The following is an 11,379-nucleotide window of genomic DNA, read 5'->3' on the forward strand; positions in this document are numbered from 1 at the left end:
ATCGACACTAATCATATATTAAAACGTATCAGCCATAGATCTTCTCACTATCAATATGTGTAGTATTGACAGTTTTTAATTCCGGGTAATGTATGGGGCCACTATAAAGCAAAAAAACCGGTAAGCCTTCAATGTAGTCTGAATTGTATGAAAGAGACAACCAATTCAAGACGATTTAAGTGTGGAGAAGAAGTGACGAGCAGAATGAATAGGTTATTTGGCTATGGTAACAAGAAGTCACAGGATCAACTTATCAAAGAATCCTCTCAGGCGATGAACGCTGCTCAACAGAACTTGCAGAGTAAGATGTCTCAATTGGATACAGAGATTACACAAATAAATTTCCAATTAACAAACATTCAAAAACGTTTAAGTAAGATAAAATCTCCATCAGGACAAAAACCGTTGAGAAATCAAGCACTTAAGCTGTTAACAAAGAGAAAGAAATTAGAATCGATGAAAGATTCTATGGAATCTCAGGAATGGTCAATGGCACAAGCATCAATGATGAATGACACTATAAATAACACTTTAATAAGTGTGAACGCAATGAAACAACACAATGCTCTTTTGAAATCTCAGTTCAAGAAGATAGACCTGGATAAGCTTGAAGACATGCAAGATGAAATGATTGATTTGATTGAACAAAATGATGAGTTACAAAACATCCTAAGCGAAGGGTTCAACACTAATCTAGACCTTGACGAATTTGACGAGGCGGAATTGGACGGAGAACTAGAAGCCCTGGCAGAAGATATGGAAAATGATGAACAATTCCTTATTAACGATACGGGGTTATTAGAAGGAGGAGAAGGCACAGTACCCTCTTATTTAAACGATAGTATACCACAATTCATTGATGAAGATCCTGAACAAAAATTAACTGATAAAACGTTAGAAAATGCATGATATTATGAGCATATAAAGTATTTACGTATTTACATATATTTTTCATATATTAAATGAATATTCGTCGCCAATATCTTTTGCAGAGGTACCTAAAAAAAAAGAAGAGATTGCGAGAATTAAGAAACATATTGAATTTAATATATACAGATCAAGAGCAAACCCAACCGTGATGGAGGAACTACCAAGTGACTTTAGTGACAGTAGTGATGAAAGTGTAGAATTGTTAATGACCACAAGAGAGCGCCGCTCAAATGCTGGTAATAAACTGAAAAAACTGCTGGAAGAAGAGTTAGAACACGAAAACAACGTGAAGGGCCAGTACCAGGATAATGAGGATGAACTTGATCTCTTATTCCAAGAAGATGAAGACGATCAGGATTTTGACTTTGAATCGACAACTGTGAAAAAGATAAAGACGGTGGGAGAGTACGATGACTTATTGTTCAGTGAGTCTGAGGATGAGCCTGAATCAAACTCAGCTAGTGATGAAGAAGCTGAGCTAAGAAGACAAGAAAGGTTGCAAAAGAGAAAAGCTCAAAAGAAGAAAAGTATGCCCGCTATAAAGAGAACAGTGACAGCCAATGACAGCGTTCAAGCAGCCAAGAAGAGGAAGATGATTAGTGAGGAAATTAATGCTGAGAGTTTGTTAAAAGCAACGAGACGTACATCCAAGAGAACGTCAGTCGTGGAAAACAAACTGAAAGTTTATGAAAGATTATCGAAGGCTGAAGAGAAAAGAAAGTTGATCAAAGAGAAGTTAGAAAAGCAAAGGCAATTAAAAGCAGAGCATTTTAAATCTTTAACACAGGAAGATAGACTCAATATTGCAAAGGAAACCGAAAAGACAAATTTATTGAGCTTGAATAAGTATAGAGAGCAAGAAGTTTATCAGAAGCAGAGGCGATTAGCATTACAAAATCAGGCAAAACTGAACAGATTCAGGCCTAATGAATTGATTCTAGAATACTTATCAACAACGTGGACGGTAACCCCTTTTATGGAGTTAGAAGACAGCAAGTACTGGACATCTGAACTATTAAGAAGAGATAAGATTTACAATAAAAGACTATATCGAAGAAAATATTCCAGGAAGAATAAAATGAAAAAGCTTGAAGAGCAAAAGAATGAAAGTATGCAGAATGAAAACGTTAGGTCCAACCCTGTTGATGGACCGTCTGGGGACAAGAAGTTGGATTTCCCGGAAAAGCGGGCTCTCACCTCAAATGACGTGCTTAGAGAGTCTTCTGTGGAACCAAATCATAAAAATGGGGGCGAACTTGGCAATAATTCTGAACCGTACAAATCAGAAGCTGCTTTTAATGAGCATCACCCTGATTCGAAACAGCCTCTGGATAGACAGCCCATTAATGAAGGAAACTCATTATCTCATGAAGCCTCTGTAGATTCTAATGGTTCGACTGAAATAAGTATGCAAGACAGTAATTCTATTTCTCATGGACTAACCCTACATAATAGGCAGGCTTTTGAGGCAACCTCTGTAGATGAGTATCAAACTGAGGGATCTAGAGAGGCTTTTACTGTTTTGCCTGAGAAAGAAAGTGACAATGGTGGTGAAAGTTCCGCTGCTGGGCCTACGCTTGAGGCCTTAGATAGTCAAACAAAGACAGCAGAAGACACATACTCTTCAGTTCCTTTAAAACACGAAGACATTGATGAAAAGGGACATGTCGGCAGTGTCATTGCCGATGGAAAGCAAGTAAAGTTTGATATAGAACCGCAGGTTAATCTCATCGATGATACTATTTCACCTGCAATAGAGAATGAGGTAGAAGAGACGAAGGACACGAATAAATCTGAAGACATACTGGTGTTCGAAGGACCCCTGCAACAAGTGGGTAAAAACTTTGTTACTGCTTTTTTTTATTCCTCCATGATCAACCCTGATACAAAATACGATAAAAAACCAACATACAATATTCTTGGGGAGAAGAAGCCTGTAGTAGAACAGCTAAAGTTTGAACCAATGTTACGATCAAGGTTAGAGATCGAAGAGGGCACAGAATCGGCCTCTCAGCTTCAGTTGCCTAGCTTGGATATTTTAAATAGCTTTCCTAAATTTGGAGAGTTTGATAGAAAGGTCAAAGAAGATGTTAAAGTTGAAGAAAATAAAGATAACACGTTTAAGATAATTACTCCTGCACCCACTGGTATTTATGTCGCTTCAACCAATAACACAAGTACAAACGTAAAGAAGAAATGTCTCATTAACAATGACGACTGTCATTACTTCGATCCAAAATTGGGTATCCCATATTCAAATTTGAATAGTTATAAGGTTATTCAAAGAATTCACCAGTGTCAGGAAGAAGGTGAGGAGAACTATAAATGGTTTGGGTTCAAAAATGGTGGTCTTTTCCTGAATACAACTCAGAAGCCGGCCAAAGGTGTGCCTGAAAATTTCTATTGAATAGTATATACGTTACATATTTAAGATGATATTCCAATTTCTGTTTCAATTGGGAGACTGGTTGAACGCTTCAACCAATGTCATAAAATGGTCTTGTGTTTCTTTTATAATGGATTGTTCAAAATTTTTGTTACTATCTAAGTCGTTCCTGTCCAATGACAATGTTTGTTGTTGTAGGGAGTTTAAGACGTATAAGTAATTTACTGATAGGAATTTTTCCGGTGAGACTGCCTGTTTACTAGATCTGGTCATTATGGTCTCAAAATCATTTCTCAATCGTATGATTGAGTTATACAAAGGCTCAGATTTTTCATCTTGAATTACCTCTTTGTCAACTTGTTCTGTTGAAACATGGGTTGTTAGGGTTAATAAGCTTTCCAAAAAAGTTGCGAAAAAAATAGTTAATTCGTGTGGTCTAACCATCTCGTCCTCAGTAATTTTCAATAACTGTGAATTAGATACTTTACTCAAGGAATCAGACTGCCAACTTACTAATTGTTGAAATTTTGGCCATAGTAGGATTAATTGGTCATTTAGATAGCTTTCCACAACGGGTATTGATCTCCTTCCTGACTCAATTTCTAACTGGTTGGCAATTCTAATAGATATGAGCACACCAAATATATCGTACACATATTGGTTTATCAAAATTTGTTGCGTATAATTCAAAGCGTTCTTGAAAGTGGGCTCAAAAATTTGCTCTAATAGTCCATTGATTTCTTCCGTATTATTAGATATTTGGAAAAATTTCCTAGTGAAATTGTATTCAGCTGTACAATTGTCTAGAATAGCCAGGTTTAAATTCTTGAATCCTGTTTCGATAAAATTATCTCTGCTATTATTATTTTCAGCGATTTGTGAGACCATAACAGTGTTGTCTTCCTGTGTCAGAATTGATAATCTTTTCTTAATTTGGAAGTATTCTTTTATAGCTTCATTATCTACTGTAGATATGTACCCAGTCGATAAGTAGCTTGTAAATAATGATGAAGAATTGTTCTTGTTGGTACTATTTATCAAGACATTCCCCAAAGAGTATTGATTGTCTATTTGTTTGAATTGTAAAATTGTCAAAGATCGAATATAACGACCGAAATATTCCTTATAGTACCATCTCATTGTGTAAGCATAAGCTTGTCTTATTTCTAGGGCTAGAGAATAATTGTTTTCTATAATAAATTTGAAAATCTCATTAACTTGTAACAATTGTTTTTGTATCCTTTGTGAAGAGATAGGGGGGCTACTCCTTAATAATTTGATCCTAGAGACAATGAACTTTTTTGATCTTTCCAGTATTATAGATTTCAAAACGTCCAGGATATTACTTAGAAGTTGAAAGTCTTTTGGTAACATCAACAACTTACTATTTTGCACATTTTGCTGATTTTTATATCTGCTATAAATCTCTTGTTTGTCCTTGATGAACGTTATGTTGTCTTGCCAATTTGAGTTAATTTTTCCGTGGACGATTTCATCTACAATTTTGGGAGGTATTATCAAGTCGTTAACCATAGGACTAATGTCTGCTAATTTCTGCGAGTTATCGTCAAGCAATGCCTTGAGTTCGGAGGATTTATTCCTAATGAACCCTAATTCGTTAGTAAATGCGGATAACTGTTCTGAAAAAGTTTGTAAAGAGTCTTTTAACGGTGGAATCACATTTACAAGCGTTGCTTGAATGTCCTTATGTCTATTTTCAAATTTTCCTAGTTCTTCTTTTAGATGCGTAACGTTACTTAAGTTCGGGTTTGCCTTTACCCAATTGTTATGATCAGATATAAAATCTGAGAAGCAATCACTTTCAACAGTATATGGTTGCTCACTTGTATTCTGGGTGTTTTTGTTGTCCTTACCTAAAGGCACTGTGGTACCCAAAATATTGTTTAAGGTTTCCATGATTCAACAAGAACAAACAAAGAAATGCCGAAACTGGGGCTTGACTAATTCCTTAATTATATAGTATCTCTCCTCTCAGTCTGAATTGAGCGTTCACGGGCTCTATATCCCTTGGAATGGAATCTTCTTTTCAACTCATGATTTCAATGATAATTGCTTCATTTGATAGAAATCCGACTTATTTTTTAAAAGCGAAAAGTTGATAATATAACAGAACTAAGGAGTTTCGGAAAGCACGTGAAAGCTGGCGCTTTCAGTAAACGCAATTAATACTTCTTGGATACGACAACGACGTTATAAACAGAAATAGAGAATTTTCCAGAAAAAAATATTAAAGCTTTTAGCTGTTTAAAAAAGGTCCTACCCGGATTCGAACCGGGGTTGGTCGGATCAAAACCGACAGTGATGACCACTACACTATAGAACCATTGATTTGTGGTTTTTGTTGTAACATAGACTGGGAAACTACAACATTAAGCTCTAAATTCGTGTGACTGTTTTCCTAGAATCAAAACCTAGACACCCGCTGTCCAATCTATTAAATTAAATATTTCACATTATTGATTTTGGTTGAATATTAGTGAAAACTTTTCATAGACGCAACTTTTGTCATCTTGAAGAATTCCACACTATAAAAAGGAATTCTTCGTCATATTTGTTCTTAATCTTTTATCTTACTTTATAATTATATATAAAAAAGAGACAAGCCATTTGATACGCTTTTAGCTATAGTTATACGATCAGATCGATTTCCACGCACTCTGTCCCTGAATTAGAATATACACCAGCCGTGTCATATTCCCCCTGTGTTATCTGTCTTGTTACCGTATTGAACTTACAATAGGTTTTCAATGAAGAATTATTCACCGAACACAGTCTAAAGTGCAGAGCTTTTTCTTCATGCGACCTGGCAGAGGCTAGTTGCTGGTATGTGAATTTGCTGGAAGTGGCAATATACTGACATTTCAATGTTTTGACTGAACATCCACAACATGAACAATATTGATGAAAATAATATAAAGGGGTCCTCCTCTGACCTTCCTTCACGTCAGAATTATACTTACATAGTAATGTTTTAATAATTAGAATGACAATTTTAGAATGTCCTGGTAACAGAAATATTGTTCCCACAATACGGATTTGAAAGAATAGAAAAACTGCTAGTGTTAACCGAGCGAGTGCTACGTCCTTGGTTTTATCGCAAGTAATGTTCGGTTTAAAACGTGTAAATATCAGACATTTTAACAACAGAAAAAGTTTGGCTATTTAGTTTAGATTTACTTAACTTTATTTTAGATTATTTTATATAATCAGCAACACTTTGGTCAGTACCTCTTGCGATTACGGCTTCCCAACGATTACAACTATGTTAGCTCAAACTGAAACAACAAATTATAACAGTACTGCTTCCGTCCAACAAGAATAATTAAATTAGACAATACTATATTAATCTGGCAAAATGTGAATCCATCGGCAGCAAACATTATATAATATCATGAATGAGAATTCGCACGAATCTGACTATTCTTTCTATCTTGGGAAATCCGAAGAGAAGTTCATTAAAGTCCACGATATGGAAAGGCGTTTGACACCATCTGTAAATAATTTTAAAGTGTCAGAGGCACTTTCATCAACTTTTAGGATTAATTGATACTTATCTTGTAAAGCATTTAAGTAATTGGTTAATTTGGGAAATGACAGCATGTATGATTTATGACATATACCGCCTTCCATTTCTCCAGAGGGGCATCAGGGGGTGTCAGTGTCTCCTGCTGCGCATGAAACTTATCGTTTCGTCTTTGTAAGTGGAATAGCGATTTGATGCGTTGTTCAGCACTAGATTTTAATATGTACTGTCGACCACCATCATTCGTCACACTACCTCCTCCGCCTTTTCAATCAATGAGGAAATGGCCAATATTCGTAAATTAGCTGAGAGAAGAATAAGACAGTAAATAGATACCAGGACGCTAGTGGAGAAAGAGAGCAGTAATCATCGAGAGAGAGGTATTACACAGAAAGGGTTACCCGCCAAATATTCCTACATTCAGTCAGGGTTAAATGTTGAGATAACGAAGACAACCAAGAAATAGTTTAGAGAAACTCTTATGGAAACGCTATTGAACAAGTAACGCTGATCCTCCCAATTTTACTGTTTTTAGCAGTTTCTTTGGGAATTTGGACGGTGGGGACGATAGTAATTAAGCTCGCGGTGGAACAGTTGAGTTTAACAGACCGGGAGTTTGTCGCATCATTTTAAGGATAGCCCTCGATTAGTTATTCAACTGTTTTTCGCCCATTGGAAAATCTTTCTTTTACTTCCTCCACATTTGTCCCGACTGGTTCTTATACAGATGTGTGTCTAATTCGGGTTCATACCTTTTTGCATTCCACGTCATTGTATTCATTTCGGTAAAAATAGCACATTTTCGAAAACATATACCCCACTCAAAGTTTTACGCTCTAGAATCAACCTTGTCAAAAAAAGAATCAAGAACGACAGTCGGGCTCGAGGTCCTGTTCAAGAATTGTACATTTTTCCTTTTCAAAAGACGCACATGAACCTAATAGTATAAACCATCGTAAACTTACTCCTACGCTCGTAGGAATATATCCTAACATGGTTTTTCTCGAGACTTTTCACTGTTTTCCTTTTTAGACAAAGGCACAAGTCATTTCAGGCACATCTGAAATTAACTGACAACCAAAAAAAAAAAAATAGAATTCTGGTAAATCTTATTCTCCCAGGGTTTATTCCTAAAGTTAGAAGGAAATACATCTAGTACTACTACTCTCAAGGTGCTATTCACTGCCTAAAAAAGTTAAGTGACGTAGCAACAAGCCTTGTCAGAACTAATGATAACTCAAAAAGATGTTTAAGCACATGTGCACTTGTCTTCTTCTCTTCCTAAAAAATAGATGACGCTACAAAAAAATGTACCGTTTAAGCACTTATATATACTGACAATGCTCAGTAAAAACAATTATCTTCTAAGTTTTCCATTTTATTCTTATTTCAGCTATCAAACTAACCTTTCCAGTTGTTATTTGCGGCCAGCATCCATTAATGTCCGAAGACGATACTTTTTCCTATGAGCTTTCTTCAGATGACGGGCATTCTGAACATTTGCTAACTGACCCTAGAAAGATTATTGAATTTGCACCTTCACCACTTATATATGGAAAATTCAGAATTATCTGTCAAAAGTGTAAATTCTTCGTGACAAGAAAATTAAAGTGTAAATCAATTAAAAATAATTTAAACAAAGTATTGTTGGTTTGCATCTTCTTTTTAGTTCTTTTCACCCATAAAAATAATATTAAATCTTATTATTATACACATACGGCACTGAAGACAGTACCCAATGAGAAAGACTTACTGAAAATTGATATTGCAAATCAGCTACATATTAAAGATCTGTCGAAATCTCCAATTATACCCAATATTTTTCAGTATAATTTTACAGAGGTTAATGTCACTGGTTTCGTTTCCAATTTGCAATCCAAGAAAAAGTTAGAAAATGAAGCACATTCAAATGGTACTGCACCCGAAGCTTCATATCATAAAGACCACCATTCTTCAGTCACTTGTGATGACCTTCAATATAATAATATCATAGAAATATCTACATGGAATACTTTGTTACCAGATGATTTGGTCACAATAAGAAGAGAACTTACTCACGGTGGAACTACACTGAGCAAGGAACTTCAAGACCATAATGAAGAAAAGATGACTGAAGTTGAAATTGTTAGCAAAAATTGGTTCCGCTTCGGAGGCGCTGCTGTATGGTTAGAAAGGGAACAATGTTTTGTCGTTTACAGTAGCATAATGTACCAACCAAGCGGTATGAAAGGAATACCCAAAATATCTGTAATCGGAGCACAAGCCTTTGATAAAGATTGGAATGAACTAAAAGGTAAACGCATACCATTCCATGATATATCAATTCCAAAGGATGTAACAAAGGAATTATCTCATTTAGAAAAGAAGCTAAGTTATTCAAATTGTGATAATTTGAAAAATTCTGGTATAAACTTCTATGATGATTGTATTGCCCAAATGACAAAGGAAAAATTAAAATTGCAGCAAACATATGAAGAACTACTGTCAAGATATTATATGACGTACCCGTCTATACTTAATATACCATTTGACATTGGTAGCGGACGTGGCAAAGGAGCCGAAGATCCTCACGTTATCTTGAAACAAAATGGCAAATATGAAGAACCCATCGTCATTTTCAATATGTACAACAATACAGAAGGTAATAGAAGAGTCTATGCATTCCATCCGCATAGAAGAATTGATCCAATAGTGAAATTCTTCATTGAAGATATTAAATTAAGTGCTAAAGAAAAAAATTGGACACCATTCTTCCCATACCGTGACGAAAGTGAGATTAGTGTTTTTTCTAGAGGTTTTATCTATTTTATCTATGCATATGCGCCATTAAAAATTGTAAAATGTTCATTAAATGACGGTATATGTGAAGTGGTATTTGAAGACTTAAATAAATTCGAGCATGCTGAGATGAGAGGTGCCACCCAGTTTGTTAAATTACCTACAGATATTCCTCAAGTGGAAGGTAAGCAAATGTGGATCGGCTTCCCTAAAACTCACTTATCTGACTGTGGTTGCGGAGTGTCTTATTATAGGCCAATGCTAAGTCTATTAACTGAGACTAACGGATCTTATCATCTAGAATTAATGGTCCCAACTATGGATTTTAATAGAGATGTTCTATCTTGGGATTTGAAAGGAACTTATTGCGGGGGCACCAATATAATGAGTCCAAATTCGATAGCTTATTGGGAAGTTGTTGATCAAGATGCAGCAAATGGAAAATTTGAGGATTATTTAGGCTTTACTTTCAGTGAAGCTGATGAAACTACTAGAGTGGTTGTTTTGAGAAACATTTTGAATTATATTTTGGACATTTATGACGAAAAGAAAATAAGTAATCAATTTGAGATTGGTAAAGAGTCTGATACTATTATTGGAAGCGCATTACAATGTGTAAAAGATACACAATGGACTAACTGTGCCAAATATGGTAAGACCCACAAAAAAGACTGACCATGTTAAAAATGTCATCTTTCATGTTCGGATACTGTAACCATTAACTTTTCTTTTCAGAGTGACCGATAAAGGGAGCTTTCTATGCCCATTATTTTTGTAAAATAAATGAACTATAAAAAGCGTGTCTCTTTCTGGTTCACAATTCCAATGGACTATATATTTTTTTTTAATTATCGCATCGAATATATTTAATAAAGTACAATTTTAATCACATTTGCTGAAATCGACAAGAAGGTGAATTGAATCTATTATATCCACCTGGCGCTAAACGAAATTTCGGGATCTTTTTTCCTTCTTTTTAATCATATTTCAGGAAAATGTAGGACTTTTCTCAATGGTCATTTATAAGTAATACAATGGTTGACAGCAAGTGTCTAGAATGTTTCTCTATTCTAGGGCCGGTCGAAGATTTGAAACGCTCGTTTTTTATTGGTAGCGCCAGTTTCTCTTCTGTTTTACAAAACCTTCGAGATCGCTCACGTAAAGAAAGCAAACACCCCCCCCCCCCCCCGCCCTCTTAGCTTCTACGGTACATTCTTCGAACTGACTTAGCTCACGTGTGAGATATGAAATGCCAAGTTTATAATGCCAGTTTAGCCTTTTTTGGCAAAGTCTCCAAAGGCTTCCGCGTTCCTTTTTTTGTCCACATATGTATTTGTTACCACAGTATACAGAGAGGCTCCTAACCAAAAGACAACAGTTTATCCGACATGATAAATTATTATAAGTCAAAATGTGCTGGAAAAAGTAGAAGTACTCAGGTGGACACTGAAGTTTGATCAAATTTGTCTCCTTGTGCAATGTTATTGTCATAATTTATTTTATATATCACCAGTGCATTATTTGGGAATACATCCTGATTAATAAGAATTAAGTTATTTAATGGACTAATATATGACCTTATGCACAGTGATAACGGCTTTCTTCACGTGGAACGAGCTCTAATCTTCCTTTACGTCTATTGGAGCCTTAGATAGGGAGTCTCAATATATGCAATGAAAGCTCCATTGCATATTAGGACGTTTCAATGGAAAATTGTTAATCGCTATAGACACATGCAAGT

The 11,379-nt window shown here is 35.5% G+C and overlaps 4 protein-coding genes and 1 non-coding gene across 5 annotated transcripts; 3 read left to right on the forward strand and 2 right to left on the reverse strand.

Annotated features, from left to right (window-relative positions):
- Positions 1-204: 204 nt before the first annotated feature.
- Positions 205-909, forward strand: VPS60 (Vps60p; the record flags this gene model as incomplete). Its single annotated transcript, XM_003958250.1, has 1 exon — positions 205-909. One exon carries the CDS (start codon positions 205-207, stop codon positions 907-909), a length of 705 nt encoding a protein of 234 aa, XP_003958299.1.
- A 169-nt stretch (positions 910-1,078) lies between these two features.
- VPS72 (Vps72p) lies at positions 1,079-3,337 on the forward strand (the record flags this gene model as incomplete). Its single annotated transcript, XM_003958251.1, has 1 exon — positions 1,079-3,337. The coding sequence occupies one exon, from the start codon at positions 1,079-1,081 to the stop codon at positions 3,335-3,337; it is 2,259 nt and encodes a 752-aa protein (XP_003958300.1).
- Positions 3,338-3,382: 45 nt separating this feature from the next.
- On the reverse strand, positions 3,383-5,233 carry VPS52 (Vps52p; the record flags this gene model as incomplete). The annotated part of the gene is made up of 1 exon (XM_003958252.1): positions 3,383-5,233. The coding sequence occupies one exon, from the start codon at positions 5,231-5,233 to the stop codon at positions 3,383-3,385; it is 1,851 nt and encodes a 616-aa protein (XP_003958301.1).
- A 355-nt stretch (positions 5,234-5,588) lies between these two features.
- On the reverse strand, positions 5,589-5,660 carry KAFR0Gtrna10Q. The gene has a single exon. It is a non-coding gene; the product is annotated as a tRNA-Gln (tRNA).
- A 2,640-nt stretch (positions 5,661-8,300) lies between these two features.
- On the forward strand, positions 8,301-10,313 carry KAFR0G01330 (uncharacterized protein; the record flags this gene model as incomplete). The annotated part of the gene is made up of 1 exon (XM_003958253.1): positions 8,301-10,313. One exon carries the CDS (start codon positions 8,301-8,303, stop codon positions 10,311-10,313), a length of 2,013 nt encoding a protein of 670 aa, XP_003958302.1.
- Positions 10,314-11,379: the final 1,066 nt, after the last annotated feature.

Source organism: Kazachstania africana, chromosome 7 (assembly GCF_000304475.1).
Source record: "Kazachstania africana CBS 2517 chromosome 7, complete genome".
In the NCBI taxonomy this organism is placed as follows: domain Eukaryota; kingdom Fungi; phylum Ascomycota; class Saccharomycetes; order Saccharomycetales; family Saccharomycetaceae; genus Kazachstania; species Kazachstania africana.